Here is a 17,664-nt window from a genome sequence, read left to right on the forward strand (position 1 = left end):
AATTTTCCATTATTACCATTTAATATATGTTTTTAAATATTTCGTGCTTTTTGCAATACTTTTATGGCAGGTACTTTTGTGGTGATTTTTAAATGGTCTGTTTTTTTTTCAACTTAACCAGTTTTTTGAGTATCTTTTTTTAAGTACTCTGTTAATTTTTTTATATTTCCAAAGACCGAAGAGAAGGTTTAATATTTTCTCATGATAAAGGTAATTTTTCCTTACTAAAATCTTCCTACTTTTTTCTAATAGGTACTTCAGTGTACTCAAAAGTACATGTTTATGTTTATGGTTGTGTTTATCTTTATTACAATAATTTCTTACTTGCTATTTATAGTTTCCAAATTTATCTAATTAATTATGAAATTTGCATTCTATTGGTATATAATATTTTAAGTTAGATGGTATAGATAGAACGACACAATTTTTATGTTTTTTTCTTTCATTGTATTCTTTTATTCTTATTCTTCAGAAAATGTTATTCAGTATATTATATTACTATTTCACTATTATATGACAAGTCGTTCAATGGTTACAAAATGGTTTAATAATGAAGGGGAAAAACAAGTGATCAAATAAAAGAACAACTGTAAATATATTTTGCAATGTATAATTATTGTTTACTATTTTTTCGTTTACAGCCAATGTTAATATATACAATAAATAAATAGTATTATTTTAAACAGTAGACTTGCTTAACTCGGATCATCTATTTTTGTTAAATTACGAAAATAATAATTAAGCACGACCTTATTTACAGTTTAGTTTAAAATTACTGCCGGTGGTAAATCTATACTTATTTCAGGTAAGAGCCTAGAAATGCCAACATGTAGTAGGCTTTGCACATTTGTTGGAATTGCTGGTACCAGGATCTGTGCTAATATACCAACCATAGTTTCAGATGCATCTAAAAAATTAAAAAATGGTATTTAAAATTGTCAAAAATAAACAACATAAAAAGATCACATTAAATAACTGACTTAAAAATTTAGAAAAATGCCATAACCAATCTCCTTTCTATTTAACTTTATATTTAGCTTAATTACATTTTGTTTGTTATTATAATGGTTATTAGAATATTTTTTTCTTCTATAAGTCCTTTAAAAAACACGTTGCATATTGCGTACAATCCATATTAATATGGCGATCTTTTAGATTGATACAATTCATGTCGCACCCTGAAAATAATTTTACGCGTTCTGCAAATTCGTATATAAATCGTTTTAAGTTACACACTACTTATATATAAGCCTGATCTACGTACCTGGTAAGTTACTTAAATACTGGGCGTAGTCATTCGCAATATTTACAATGATATCTAAAAATATACATAAAATTTATTTTATTTTTTCATTACACCATTTTAATCTTCGAAATTTTAAATAACATTTTCCAAATATTCGAGTAATACGCAAAAGATAAAGATATATATATATATATATATATATATATATATATATATATATATATATATATATATATATATATATATATATATGTATATATATAAATACGTTCGAATTATCGGATAAAGTGGTCTGTAATGAAATATTGAACAAAATTTATAAATATTCAAAATAGCCAACATTCATCTTAATAACAACTAACCTTAATAATTCATCAAAAAAATATCATTCTTCTAACGTTTCTTTTATTGTTATTTTTATTTTTACATTTGAAATAATTTTAATTTTTTATCGTATAGCTGTAACGAACGTGCTTAAGACACGTGCTTTTAAATTCTGTGAGTGTTTTAAAATGTATTTGTACGCCATTTTTTGTAATGTTTAAATTGTTTTAGTTTACTCCTGAGGAAGCTATTAAATAAATGGCGAAATATTGAGTATCTCAGAAAAAAGAAAGATTTTCATTACAGACCACTTTACCCGATAATTCGAACGTATTTATAAATTATTTTTTGGTCGAAATAATCACTTCTAATATATATATATATATATATATATATATATATATATATATATATATATATATATATATATATATATATAAATCCTTGCAGTAGATATATGTATACCTAGGTCATGTCATCAAACTAGGAAAACCAAATCAAGATGCTGAATTTAAAAGAAGAACACAACTGGCATGGGGCGCTTTCGGCAAACTAGACTATATCTACCAGTTTGTACTTACGGCTTGGAGACAGTAGCCCTTACCAAAAAATCTGCTAAAAAATTAGAAACAACGCAAAGAGCAATGGAATGAATCATGCTTGGAATATTACTGAGAGACAAGATCAGAAACACCGAGATAAGACGTAGAACGAAGATTAGGGATATTGTGGAAGAAATTACAAAAATGAAATGGCGCTAGGCAGGTCACGTAGTATGATATAATGACAACAGGTGGACACGGAGAATTCTAGAATGGAGACCAAGGACGACAACAAGAAGCATGGGAATACCTCAAAAAAGATGGATAGATGACATAAGAGCAGTGCCAATCAAACAGTGGATTAGATTGGCGTAAGATAGAGAAAGATGGAAGCAATTGGTAGAGACCTACATTCAGGAGTAGATGGAAAATGGTTGACAAAGATATATGGTTCAAAAGTCACGATTTATCACTTAGTACCAAAATCTTTATCATAAGATGCTATGTATTTTCTACATTATTATACGGAGTAGAGGCATGGATGCTCTCGGAAGCTTCTTTAGGAGAGCTCGAGGCCTTAGAGACGTGGTGTTATCGGCGCATCTTACGAATTTCATGAAAGAATTATGTGACTAATATTGAGGTCCTACGTAGAATGGGTAAGGATTGCGAGATCACTAACACAATCACAGAGCGCAAGTTAGAACATCTTGGCCATGTTATGAGAAATAGACAGAGATATTGCTTATTGCAACTTATTCTTTAAGGCAAGGTATTTAGAAAGAAAGGACCAGGCAGAAGAAGGTTTTAAAACCAAATGAAGTGGTTCATTTCGTCTACAACCGGACTATTCCGAATAGCTGCAAGTAAAGTTAGGATAGCTATGCTGATTGCCAACATCCGGAACGTATATCAACCGTAAGAAGAAGTACATTTTGGACTCACTATTACTACGTTATTTTATTGATTATACGAATACTTACCAGGAACCTTTGGAGGCGGTGGTACTTGAGAATAAACCTTCAGAATTGCAAGAACAAGTATACCTTGATGCTGTCTCATCCAAGGACTTAAAATAATATTTATCTCCTCTGAAAATAAAACCCATAATTGTTATTATACTTCAAGCATAATCAATAAATATTTATAACTAACCAGTCACTAATTTTAAAATAATTGTATAAACAATTGTATGATTAGGATATATGGATTGAGAAAGTGGACTTGGAACTGTAAAGAATATAGTACAAAGTAGCAAAGAGTGAAGCAAAGCACGCTGTAGCTACTGCTAAGAAAATATCGTCTACACAACTGTATGAAGACGTGGAAACACCCGCGGTGATGGAGGAGTGTGATGAGTTTAAAGCGCGGATGGAAGAATAATAGAATAAAAGATTCAATGTTGAAATATAGCAAAGATGGTATGAGTACTATAAAAGGTTGCTATAATAAATCATAATGGAAGACAGACGATGCGGGACTATGAGAGGAAGTTGTGCTCATATTGGAGTCTTCGCTATGTACGGGTTAAGTTTTTTTGACTGTAGCCTTCAGTGCCATCTGTATCTGAGATCCAGCTGACATCTGGTAGCCGAAATTGTAGCAATATCGCTAAACTAAGAGATCTTGAAGGAGCCCTTTAATAGCGCTTATACTTGTTAGCAGCGCACATGTCTGCATATCCACCACACCAGCACTACACTGCCTGACGACAAGGCACGTTGTAGATACTCGAAGGACATCTGAATTTTAACCTTCGAAACGTTGCTACATGATGATGAAAATATGATACTACAACACAATATTAAAAAGTTTATATTAAGTTGAGCACGGAAACGTAGATCTATATTAGTTCAAACTTACCTAGATCAAGTCCATTGGGTAGTTCAGGTAGCGAGGCTGGTGGAAGATTCTTTAGAACGTTTTGTACTATCGGTATTACTTTAGAGAGGTATTCTAAAATGTCTCGTGTATATTTATACGTAGCATCACTAATTTCCGTTTGATCTAAAAATAAAAGTATATAGTGTGAGTAAAAACTATTGGGACTCTTTTTTCGTTCCTTGGTTATATTGTTACTGTGTATTTATAGATTATAAGTAAAATCGTCAATGCATAAATTTGGATAATGAATATTATTTTATTTATAATTTTAAATGTTTTTATAGTGTAAGATCCTACGACAAGGGATCTTTTATTTCGTTCATTTTGTTTTTAAATATACGCTGCTCATGACGTATATGTTTTTTTTTCATTTAAAGTATTTATGCTGTTCTATTGGACATCGTTATACTATTGTCGTTACAGAACTACTGTTATTGTCAAAACTAGGAATAAGTTTAAAAACCCTACAATCTTCACGTCCCTTGATGCGCAACCAAATTATCAGAAATTATCATAGCAGAGTAAGTAAACGCGACCTAGTATTTACATTTAAAAATCACCTGTAAAAATTTCTACCCGAATAGTCTTCTTCTTCTTCCTATGCCGTCCCCATTAACGGAGGTTGGCGACCACATTTTTAAAAGCTTCTCTGTCTTTTGCAACGTGGAATAATTCGTCTACAGTCATGTTTGTCCAGTCTCGAATATTTCGCAACCATGACTTCCTATTTCTACCTACTCCCTTTTTGCGATCGACTCTACCCTGCATGATGACCTTCAGAAGACTATATTTATTATTTCTTAGTATGTGTCCAAGGTATGCAGTCTTGCGTACTTTTTAGTGTCCGAATAGTAGTTTATCTGATCTCTGTGTTGATAAAATTTGGAAAGTCATTCGCATTCTTGACGAGTAATAGGGTAAGTCCGGGAGAGATGGCTCGTCGGGTGAGATGACTCGGTCGAATATATCACAGTTTTATCCCATTTGGAGTCAGTTGCATTGCGTTATTTGATGCGTCCGTTTGGTATTAGCAATACTCTGTTGTTTAAGTGTTTGTTCCACTTTTTTCGGTAATCGTCAAAACTATTGTGCACTTATTTTTGTCGGTATTTTACCGCAGTCACGTTTTGATGGCATGTTATTTGTATCGTTGAGGTTATGACGCATAGTTGCCAGTCCTTTCAAACGTTACCAACACACCGAAATTAAGTGGGCCATCTCACCCTGACAATTCGGGTTAGTTGGCTCGCAAATGTTAGGGAGATATGGCCTAACTCTTTAGTTACTTTATTACGGATATTTTTAATCGATAAATTTATTTTCAGCCATGCCAACGCAGTATGATAGAAAAGGAAATTGCCAACGTGGTTTGTGGACTGAAAATCAACTCGAATCAGCCATACATGCCGTAAGAAGTGGACAAATGGGGGTCAATGCTGCCGCCAGGAATTTTGAAGTGCCAGCACCTACATTAAGAAGAAGAATGAAAAGTAACAATTTAAAAAAAGTTCATTAGGAGCAAGTAGTGTTCTCGGAGAAGAAACTATAAATAAAATAAAGAAACATATCGTAAAGTTGCAGAAAACTTGGAGTTAGAGAAATGGCATTCATATTAGCGGAAGAATTACATATTAAAACTACTTTCAACAAGAAACAAAAAATTGCAGGTTTTGACTGATTACAATCATTCTTAAGAAGTAACCCTGACTTGAATATAAGAAAATCGGAAGGCGTATCCTTAGCAAGAAGTCAAGGCATGAACAAAAAGGATGTAAGCGGTTACTTTGATCTGTTAAAACAAGCTATTCTAGAAAATAAGTTGATGGAGAAGCCCGGGAGTTTATTTAACATGGACGAAACAGGACTCTAACTGAATAATAAACCTGCATTTTTTGTATCCAAAAAGGGATCTAAAATGTAGCACCAGTTACTTCTTCGGAGAAAAGGGAAACAATTTTATGTATCACCTGTTACAATGCTGAAGGTAACTTCCTTCCCCCGACCTGCATATTCAAAGGCAAAAATAAAAAGCAAGAATTCGAAGACGGCATGCCCCCAGGATCAAAGGTTTACATGAATGAAAAGTCCGCTTACATAAACACAGATATATTTATTGATTAGTTAACACATCACTTTGTTCCTAAAAAGCCCCCATGAAAAGTCCTACTGGTTTTGGATGGTCATGCATGTCATTGCAACTCCGTCCAAATGTTGGAGTATGCAGACGAAAATGAAATCATTTTACTGTGTTTATCGAGCCACACTACACAGTTTTTGCAACCATTAGATCGTTTATTTTTTAAGTCGCTTAAGTCACATTACAATGCTTTCAATTCATTTGTTAAAATGAATCCTACAAAGAAGATTAATCGCTTGCAGTTCGGCAAATTATTAAATGAGGCTTGAACAAAAGCTGCCCCAGTACAAAATACCGTATCTGGTTTTCGCGCATGCGGTATTTATCCTGTCGACCAGAATGCAATACCAGAGTACGCCTTTCTTGAGAGTTTAACAACACAAATTACTGAAATAGATGATCTCAACGTCTAAACCTACCATCTACAAGCAGTTCGACGCCATCTCACACGTCACCATTAGAACTACCATCTATACCTGGTAATAAGCCGACCTGTAAAGAAAAAATCACTCCCGGTAAAATTTTAAATATGAATATCTCTCCAGTACTACAGTTCTACATCAGGTATTTCACAAGTAAGGAAACGCGGTAGACAATTGGCTGCAGTACTTACTAGCCCAAAGATTTAGATGTTAAAAAGAAAGAAAAGGATACTAAAAAGAATAAAGAGATCCTGGAAAAAAAGTCAAAAAACTCAAGAACCAAAAGAAGATGTTTTGTGAGTCATCTTCTTCCGGAGACTCTGACGATCATATGGAAATTACTAAAGATTCTAGTGATGATATAAAAGATGAAGCAAATTGTGAATGTGCCGGCTGTAGGGAAATATACTCAACCATATGGAAACAAGAAGACTAGGTACAGTGCGTACATTGCAATTCTTTGTTTCATAAAAACTTTGATGTTAATTTATGTGATATATGTGGAAAAGTATTGACAAAAAAAACGTGTCAAATAAAGTTTATGATCGATTTATATCACCCTTGGTGTCCGAGTCTTCTCACCCTGACAGATCTGGTGAGTTGGCCGTTTACAATTTTTTGTATTTTGATGTTTACTGTTTTTGTATGTAAGTATTTGGCTTAACCAACTCTGTACACTTTTTTTTAATGGTATTTTATTAAAAATATATAAATATTTCAGAGCGTAGACTTACAGTCAAAAAAATGTGAGTCATCTCTCCCGGACTTAAACTACTCTTCTTGACTGTTTTTTAACGAAATAAGGCATGCTTTGGCATGGTTCAGACACCAGCTAGAGCTAACCTGCAAAAACCAATAGGAAAACAGAAATCATATGTCGACTATATGAGAATAAAGTCTTACTTATATATACTTACAATACTATGAATACCAGCACTTTTCAAATAGCAACTTTAAATACTAACTAAACTATTACTACCTTACCGCGATTTGTTAAAATCGTAACAATAAAAATTTACTTAATTTAAATAAAAAATGAATGTCTCTGAACTGATCAATATTATTTAAAAAAAAAATTACCTGGAAGTGGTGGTAAACTTGGAAGAGGCGATGGCAATGGCGGTAGTACATTCTTGAGGAAATTAATGAATTGATTTACACCATTTCTCAATTGTGTGTTGTTTTCCCGCATAAGCTGATTAATTACATCGAGAGCATTATCCAATAAACCTTGAATTAAAAATACATATGATATATTAAAATACAAAACGATAACACTGGGATAATCCTTTATTTCAGTGATGAAGCATTTAAAAATCGGTCATCCCATGTGAATGTGGCTTAATATATATTGGTCAAACTAGCCAAAGATTAAACAAAAGGTTAGCCATTCACAAAAGTGATTGTAAAGTTAAACCACAATCAACAAGTCTCAGCAACCATGTTAATAATAAAGAGAACAGAGTCCTGTATAATGATTCATTTATCTTAAAATCAATCCAATACAGAATGTCAGTGCAAAATCCTCGTGATGTGTTTTATCTACAATGCCAAAAATTCCGTTAATCACAAAAAGGATGTTGAAAATTTAAGCTCAATTTACACTTTTCTTCTAAAATCAAATATTTCGGGAATCCAAACATTGCCAGCCATGTATGTGAGTGATATAGCTGAGATTTTTTAACTAGGTACTTTAATATCAAACTAAAAAATTTTAAAAATACCATTTTTTCCATCATTGTTATTAAAACGTTGTCTTTGGTATTTTTGTATTTGTTTTTTTTTTTAATAACATTTATTTATTTATACTTACCTGTTATTGTAGTTTGTCTAGCTGTAAATCAAATGTATCAACAAATTTATTTGTTGTTGTAACCATATTTTAACTATCCCACTATGTTTAATATTAAATCAAACAATTGAAGTTGACACTGTTTTTTTTTGTGATTCTTCTTAAATTCTTAAACCTTCTTTCTTAAAACAACGTGTTTATTGTAATAATTGTTGCACAATTATTACAATAAACAATTGCCTCTAGATAGAGGTGAACATCTCAGTGGTCACCGACTACGAAGATTGGCTTCATGGAGACGATTCCTCATAGTACTGCTGCTAATTGTTACCTTATGTGCAAGCAGTAATTTATTAACCACCTCGGGTGCTGTGATTGTTGGCTGCCTTCTGGCATTTAAAATTAAATATCGGTCTTGAGCGACGGTTGTAGAGCGACCACGTCCGGGATGTTGCTCGGCTGGACTCCCAGTGTCTCTAAATAGACGTCACAAACGACTTACGACGCTTTGGGAGACACCCAGCTGGTCAGCAACTTGAGTTTGTCATATACCAGCTTGAAGAAGGTCCACGGCTCTATTCATCTCGTCCAACGTTAAATGTTGTCGTTGCATGGTAAATAGACAATATCTTTAACTCACCTATTAAGCAAAAATGGTATAAAGTGACTAAAATTAAAAATAAACAAAACATAAATATGTCGATTTTTTTGTCCCTTATAAAAAACATTCTAAAACACGTATTACTATCAGTTTTACATTTTTTTTTTTTTTGATAAGAAGTAAGTGTCTGTATCAACAATTATAGTACAAGCAAATTTATATGGTCATGAAATTTCTGTCATTTGTATTGTCAAATTATTAAAATATCCTTAGACTTTTGCTTTGTGTATATTTTTTCCGGATATTTCAATATAATCTACACTCTTTATATGCGAGATTTGAATATCTAAAAATATCCAGAACCATTTTAAGAAAAATAACTCTAAATTCTTTGTTTTCTTTACTTTATTTATAGTTTCCTTACCTTATATTTTTAGAATATAAGGTAAAATGTACAGATTTATTTTAAGAACAGGATATTGAATGCTTGAAGCTTTTACTTAAATTCCCTGTTTTTTATTGCCTATAAATTAAAAATATTTCTTCGTCTGAAGTTCTTTTTTAACCTTTATCGAGAAGCGGTAAAATCTTCTTCTAGAAATCGGTAGAAGCGCTTTTGAATCGTCAGAATGGCGGAAATAGGTTACTCAAATGAAAATTTAATTTGCCGTATTACAAAAATACTCCTAGAAATGTTTTTATATGTGGTATCTGTTATGTCATAAATTCAGTGAAGCTGCTATACGGAGTGCGTCAAAAGAAGCGGAACGGTCGCATATTTCGAGAAAATTTACATCGAATAAATACATTGAAAAACACATGTTCAATATTTTTTAAAATCTATGGAATGACACCAAATATGACTTCCCACCCGTAGGGGTAGCTTTGAAATCCTAAACGGGAGTACATGGAGTACATTAACTAGGGATGAACCGGTGTAGGTGTAGTGACGTAATCGTTAATTTTTTTAAATAGAAATCTGTATAATGTGACACTTCATTTAAACGAGAATTTAATTCTCTATTTATAGTGTATTTTTATGTATGAGAGAGTAATAAAACAATAAATTATGTATGCAAATCCCTAAACTGTTGATACGGGTGACTCAATGAAAAACAGATATTTGTCAACAAGTTTACAGAAGTATGTAGGAAAACAATTTTAAATTGAGTATGACCACCAGGTATAAAGGTTGGAGCAGAATAGTATACAATAGTTGTGAGGGATACTAATCCCTAAATAAGGTTGCCAGTGTCGGAGTGATGGAGGTTAACAGGTACTAATGAATTTGCAAGAAATGTAAGATGTTTATTTTATTAGTTATATATAACCAATAAAAGTTTAATAAGTACCTATTTGCAAAATAAAGTTTAATTCTTTAGATAAAATAAAACGTTTTATTTTATCTGAAATGAGTGCATTCCACGAAGTAAGGGTTTCAACAATCAAACATTTAATTCTTTAATTCCAGGAATCTACGACAGTAATTGACTAGATAATTACCTTCTAAACTTATTCCACAGAAAATGTGATAGTGGGTTTTTCCATTTTGTAGGAAGGTCCAAGTGGCGTATTCAAAATTCTTAACAGTTCACTAAAAGTAGGTACTTTAGTTGCAAGGTGCAGTTTATTGTGTATACTAGTGTTATGGAAAATTTGGAAGTGCCGTGTAAACGCCGAAAAATTGGTCCTCTAACAGTTAATGAAAAAACATTAATATTTAATTGTTTTAAATCATTTACAGACAAACGTTTATGTGAAAGTGTTGATGAGACCGTTGAGTTAGTTAGCAGTACACTTGGTGTTGGGAAATTTACGATTTACAGAGTTATTAAAGAAGAGAAATGTGGTAGTTTTCAAATGCCACGTAATGCTCCAGGGAAACCAAAATTTCAAATAGAATATCATTTTAAAGAAGGACTTCGACGGAAAGTGCATGAATTCTTCTTTAGACAAGTTCTTGTCTCAGTTCGAGATGATAAGGATTACCCAGAAATGAGTCGAAATACGTTATGGAAACTTTTAAAAGAAATAGGCTTCCGCTGCGATATTGCCATATGGAGAAGACATTTTCTAAGAACCATAAAGGAAATGAGAAACCAAAAAAGAAAAATATTTTATCTTGATGAAACATGGATCAACGAGGGTCATACACCAAATAAATTTTGGCAGGATGAAACTGTTACAAGTCAAAGGCACGCTTTTGTAAATAACTTATCTACTGGTTTAAACCCACCATCAGGAAAGGGACGCAGGCTGATAATAGTACACATTGGCAGTTCAGACGGTTTTGTTGAAGGTGGTTTATTAACTTTTGAATCAACTCGTACCGGTGACTACCATGAAGACATGAACGCTGATGTCTTTCAAGAATGGTTCGAACAAATGATAGATCTTCTTCCTAAGAACTGTGTAATAGTAATGGATAATGCAAGTTATCACTCCAGACTTATAGAAAGACTGCCCACAACCAAGTGGTTAAAAAAAGACTTGCAGAATTGGCTGAGTTCAAAAAATATTACGTACCATCCCGGATCTATAAGAAAGGAACTTTATTCGTTGTGTGCCCTTCATAAGGAAAAATTTAAAAAATACGAAATTGATGAAATTGCCAAAAATCGTGGAATGACAGTACTTAGATCCACACCATATCATTGTGAATTAAACCCGATTGAACTGGTATGGGCACAGATAAAGAGTGAAGTTTCAAGAAAAAATACCACTTTTAAAATTCATGATGTTAAACAGTTGTTTTTGGAGGCCGTAAATAATGTAAAACCTGAAAACTGGGAAAAGGCAGTAAATCACACTATTAAAGAAGAGGAAAAAATGTGGAAGCTGGACAATATTACTGATAAAATGATCGAGCCAGTTATTATAAATCTTGGTTCTGAAAGTTCATCTTCTGAATCTGATTTGGATTTGTAACAAGTAGCTGTAAGTTTTATATTAATATTTTTATTCATCTATTTAACATACCTTATACGGTTTTAAAAACTCTTTTTCTCTTTTGTAATTTTTAAAAATTAAAAAAAATGTGAATTTTTTAAAACCCTTTTTAATGTAGGCCAGTCAGTTATAATATAGTGTGTGATAAAAGAGGTCACTTTTGTTTACATACACATAACACTTTATAACACTGAAATAATTCATTTATTTTTTACAATTATTCAAAGTAATTTTTCAATTAATCTTGAGCACGCCCATGGAGTGGTCGGAGCTACCAGTTAAAATTATGCTAATTACTCTCTCGTTCATAAAAATAAACTATAACGACATTACATTTTTAACTCAAATATTTTTTTAAGGGTACAAAAACAATTTTTTTTTAATTTAAATTCAACTAAATTACAACTGATTTAATTAATAATGTACTTTAAAGTAACCAAATTATGCGTAATAATTATTTTAAATTAAATGTTCGAAATGCCTTCCATCGGTTTCTTATGCATTATTTTTAACATTATTTAGCATTATTCTTAACAATATGCGAATCTACGAACACATTCGTCAAGTACATTGCGGGTGACTTCTGGAGTAATTAGACTCATTTTAAAACTAAATCTATCTTTCAAGTCCTGTAAGTTTTGGGGTCTATTGACATAAACTTTTGATTTTATGTAACCCCACAGGAAAAAGTCTAGAGGTGTTAGATCTGGCGACCTTGCTGGCCACTCTATAAAACCTCGCCTTCCGATCCACCTCCTGGGAAAGCAATGATTTAAAAATTGATGTACTTCACGTGCGTAATACGAAGGGGCTCCATCTTGTTGAAACCAGATATTTTCACTAGGTAAATTTGGACTATTGGCATTTGTATACATGTTAGCAAGGACAGGTATAAGTTGATTTCTCAAAAAAGTTAAATATTGTTCTCCTGTTAGATTTTCGTCAAAGAAAAAAGGGCCAATGATTCTGTCATTAATGATCCCTGCTCATACATTTACTTTTTGAGAATATTACGTATGTGATGCAGTCATCCAATGTGCAATTTTGACGATTCACGGTACCATGTATAAAAAAATGTGGCTTCATCGGAAAAAAGGATTTGATTGATGAAATGTGGATTGCGGATACATAAATCCTGCATAATTTCAGAAAATTGAAGCCGGCGATCGGGATCGTCGTCGTTTAATTCCTAATGTAGTTGAATTACTGTGAGGATTGTCATGTACATTTAATAAAATATCAAATTTTACATTGTCTTCAATTTTAGGACCCACAGCGTTTGGAATATGTTTAACATGCCCAGTTTCTTCAAATTTTCGGACTATTTTACTTACTGTTGATTGGCTGATGAGTATGTCTGGGTATTTTGCGTTGAATAAATTGCACACCTCGTTCTGTGTTTAACTATTTACGTCAATAAATATTACAGTAACTATGCCACTATCACTTGCTTGAATTAACATTTGACAAAAAGTATTTATAAGATAACTTTTTGTGTCCATTATTATTTTTACTTATTTTTGCTTTTTTAAGTATTTACTTCAGAAAGTCATGGCAGGAACCGATGGATGGCATTTCGAACATTTAATTTAAAATAATTGTTAAGCATAATTTGTATACTTTATAGTACATTATGAATTTTAAATCATTAGTTGTAATTTAGTTGAATTTAAATTAAAAAAAATTGTTTTTGTACCCTTAAAAAAAATTTTATTAAAAAATGTAATGTCGTTAAATAGATAATTTTTCGACTGTTCTAACAACCATTCAAATTTCGTCATTTTGTCTCATGTGGAACAATTTCACCCAATCATGTCAACATTAGACTGATAATTGCATTCAGTACAATTTTCAATCCCTACGACAACACGATCGGTTTTGACAACTGCATCCAAATAAATTTCAAAATGTCACGTTTCGGCAATGAGAATGTTCAAAGTATAAATGCGCTAATCAAAGATAAAATTCCCAGAAATACAACCTACTAATGTTAACTTAAATTTTAATAATTGTACTTTCACTAACTGTACTTTTAATAAATAAATGTTTCGTTATGTTGAGTTATGATTTTTTTTTTCGAAAAATTATCCGCCGAATATCCCTCCGACATTGATGAATGCCTCATAATTTCATGACAAATTTCTCAAGCTCGTTGCTTGGTAACAGCACTTAGCCTTCGGCTTCGTGCTGTTACCAAGGAACGAGCTTTCGATAGTCATGAAATTATCTCGTCTGTTATCAATGTCCTAGGGATAGTACTACTGATAATTAAATTCTCCTTCGAATGAGGTGTCGCATTATACCAATTTCTATTTAAAAAAATAAACGGTTATGTCACTACATCCACACCGGTGAGGTCATCCCTACTTCATGTACGTTATAAGATGGGTACTTTATAACAAATATCGACCTGTTTCGGGATTTCCCTCAAAAATATTTTCATTTAACTGCTCAAAGTTGACTTTGAGCAGTTATATGAAAAGTTCTTAAAGAAAACACAACCGAGAACATGGTGCAAACAAATATTTATTTTAATCATGCCAAAATAAAAACATTTTTAGAACCTGTTTAATAATTACCTATGAATTTATCACAGTTACATTAATAAATACATTATTAATATACTTACCATTGATATGTTCAATAATCTCAGTTTGACCAAATGTTTCTTCTGATTGGGCCGTCAATCCATTTATAGCTAAAATTTTAACACACTGTTAGTTAATAGTTATTTAACCAACAAATGTATTAATAAGGGCGATTAACAATTGAGATAATTTAACGCGTGAGCAAAGCGAGCGCTTTGCGATTAACGAACAATTGTACGAAAATGCAGTTAGTTGTATAAAAATTGGAACCAGAACCTCAAATGAATTTAAAGTCACTAAAGGCCTAAAGCAAGGATGCTGTTTGTCACCGACACCCTTTAAAATATACGTCCAAAAAGCATTAAGGAATTGGAGAAATAAATGTAGATTTATGGGCATCGAAGTGGGACAAGAAACTCTGTATACATTGTTGTTTGCAGATGATCAGGTGGTGGTTGCAACCGATGAGGAAGATATAAATTATATGAATCGAAAATTATTTGAGGAATATGCCAAATGGGGGCTTACTGTAAACATAAGCAAAACAGAATATTTAAAAATTGGAGGAAATACCACAGATCTGAGGCTTGAAAACGCAGTCATAAAAGGCTGCAATCAGTATAAATATCTAGGAAGCATCATATCAGCAGATGGCAGAGTTAAGATAGATGTACAAAACCGAATAACCCAAGGGAAAAAATGCATCCGAATACTGAATTCATTACTGTGGTCTAATAAAATAAAGATGCATACCAAACTTCGCGTATACAGAGCAATTGTAGAACCCATTACCACATATGGTGCCGAATGTTGGACGATGACAAAGAATGAACGAGATAAAGTAGACGTTGTGGAAATGGATTATCTTAGAAAGTCATGTCGAGTATCGAGAATGGAAAGAATCAGGAATGAGGAAATACGAAATCGTACAGGAATTAGAGATACTCTTTCAGATAGAATACAAGGAAGGCAATTACAATGGTATGGTCACGTGATGAGAATGGAGGAGGAGCGGTGCCCAAAGAAAGCCTTAATGTATGTTCCGCCAGAAAGAAAGAAAAGGGGAAGACCACCAAATTCCTGGAGAAGAGAAATTACAAAAACAATGCAATCTAGAGCTTAGAAGAGGGAGATTGGAGAGATAGGAAAAGATGGAGGCTGAAATGCGGGAAGCGGCAATCGCCGTAGGACCCCCGTTATATGATGATGATGGATTTTGTCTGAAGGTTCAAACAATAACAGGTGTCAAAACAAAGGTTGAAAGACAGCGTAAAACACCAGAAATGAAACCAAGATGTGCAGTGAAAAAAACACCATTGTTCGCAAAACAGATTGTAGCAAACCGATTTGCAGGGAACAAACAAAAAGTAAGATATCTATATGCTATGAATGCAGTGTACACAATACTGATTTAATTTCAATTTAATTAGTATTGGTTATTAAACATGTATGTTTCTTAATTTTTGGGTTTATTTTACAATGAGCAATATGTAACAAAAAAACTAACAGGTCAGTGATCTTGTTACATATGGAAAGGAGGTCAGTGATCTCGGATTAAAGAAAAAAAAACGAATATAAGGAAAAGGTATCATCCTTGAAAAATCTAAATGAATTGTGCCACGTAAGTAGTGATAATATGAATTAGATAGCGATGTGCCAGCGAAAAAATACTAAATCCAAATGAGGATAAAAACGAATATGATTGCTAAACTTAATTAAATAGAATATATAAAAAACAAGTTAAAAAAAAAACATTTTTTGTATGAACTAAATTACGCTGTTGAGTTATTAATTTATTTTCACTTCTAGCTTCCATATTTATACTTATATTCCAGTATTCTTATTTCTTGTATAATCAATCATTAAGACACATATTTTCGTTCTATGTGTAAACTATCTACTTGAATCTGTTCAACAAATAATCTTAACTTGATTCTTTGCACTGCTGTTAAAGCAGCAGAATTAAATTTCCTTTTACTCCTTTGTTTAACCTTATATACCTCTACTGATGTGCAGCAATTTTTATTTTCTGTTAAAAAGTTTTGTAAGTCATTCTCATTGTATTCTTGGCATTATTATTATTCTTTCCTCTCATCCATTTCGCTACAGCTGTACTGGTTAATAAGTATGGTGCCTATTTCAAAAGCTAAAAAATTTGTTGAACCCTATTAACTATATTCCATCTTTTAAGCTTTATTTGCCGAACAAATTAATTAATAATAAACAAAATAAGTTACTTACCTACAGAGAGTACAAAAAGAGCAATAAATATTTTAAAATCCTTCATTTTTAATTACACTTTCACTAACAATGAACAATATTAAATGCCTTCTCAAATAATTCTAACCCATTTAGACCAACAAAAAATTAGTATTTTTGCATAAGATAACGACAACACAAAAACATTATTATTTATTAATGCGTATAGCAGTAAAATATTCAAAATAATTTTAAATATTCTTAAAATTATCTGTACGGGATTGTCTATATATGTAATTTTTTAGTTGTAATTAGTTGTTAATTGTTATCTATGTAGAAAGGTAAAACTAAAATAATATATATATATTAATAAGGTTCCATAATTTTCAAAAATCAAATAGAAAATATTAAGACAAAAATCAAATCACCGACCAACAGAAATCGCAAACACCCTGTATATTATACTGTTTAGCATTAGTTTTAGAAAGTGGTTTTTTTTTCGAAAAGTGAATTTTATACGTTCAAAGATATTCTCAGAAAATAAGAAGACAATATATTGATTTTTCTAACGGTTTAGTTTTAAATAGACATTTTTGTAAACAGTTCTACCTTAAACTTTTTATTGTATGGATTACTAGGAATTATACAATAGAGTAGGTTTGTAAATAGTTTGTGAGAGGTAATTATCCTTTTTTCTCTAGAAATTGAAAATGTTTATTAGATGACCGACGGATTATTGGATAGGAGAAAGTTAGCTTTTTTTTTGAAGAAAGTAAAATTTGTTTGGATGGAGATACGTTCTGATTGGTTCAAGGAAAAAGAGGAGGGAGATGGAAGGATTTTAGATAGAGTTTTGCAAGAGAGAGGAAGGCATTGTGAATTGAATATAGGGCGAGTATACTATAGTTTTTTTTTTTGGAGACGACGTTGCTAATTAGCCAAGTTTTTTTAAAAAGTCTAGATTGTGAAAAGTTGCATTT

The 17,664-nt window shown here is 32.0% G+C and overlaps 1 protein-coding gene across 1 annotated transcript; it reads right to left on the reverse strand.

Annotated features, from left to right (window-relative positions):
• Nucleotides 1-596: 596 nt before the first annotated feature.
• Nucleotides 597-16,853, reverse strand: LOC140440871 (uncharacterized). The gene is made up of 7 exons (XM_072531231.1): nt 16,727-16,853; nt 14,527-14,595; nt 7,636-7,785; nt 3,976-4,119; nt 3,096-3,203; nt 1,265-1,318; nt 597-907 (listed from the first exon to the last, which is right to left on the reverse strand). Exons 1-7 carry the CDS (start codon nt 16,770-16,772, stop codon nt 762-764), a joined length of 717 nt encoding a protein of 238 aa, XP_072387332.1. The 5' UTR covers nt 16,773-16,853; the 3' UTR covers nt 597-761.
• Between the last annotated feature and the right edge of the window lie 811 nt (nt 16,854-17,664).

Source organism: Diabrotica undecimpunctata, chromosome 5 (assembly GCF_040954645.1).
Source record: "Diabrotica undecimpunctata isolate CICGRU chromosome 5, icDiaUnde3, whole genome shotgun sequence".
NCBI classification, from domain to species: domain Eukaryota; kingdom Metazoa; phylum Arthropoda; class Insecta; order Coleoptera; family Chrysomelidae; genus Diabrotica; species Diabrotica undecimpunctata.

Excerpts from the sequence above, each read along its gene's own strand:
- LOC140440871 (XM_072531231.1), bottom strand. The coding sequence starts at position 16,772 with ATGAAGGATTTTAAAATATTTATTGCTCTTTTTGTACTCTCTGTAG. Across the intron at positions 7,786-14,526 it reads GATTATTGAACATATCAATG|GTTTATTGGATAATGCTCTC; the intron begins GTAAGTATATTA and ends TTTTAATTCAAG. Across the intron at positions 908-1,264 it reads GTATTTAAGTAACTTACCAG|ATGCATCTGAAACTATGGTT; the intron begins GTACGTAGATCA and ends TTAATTTTTTAG.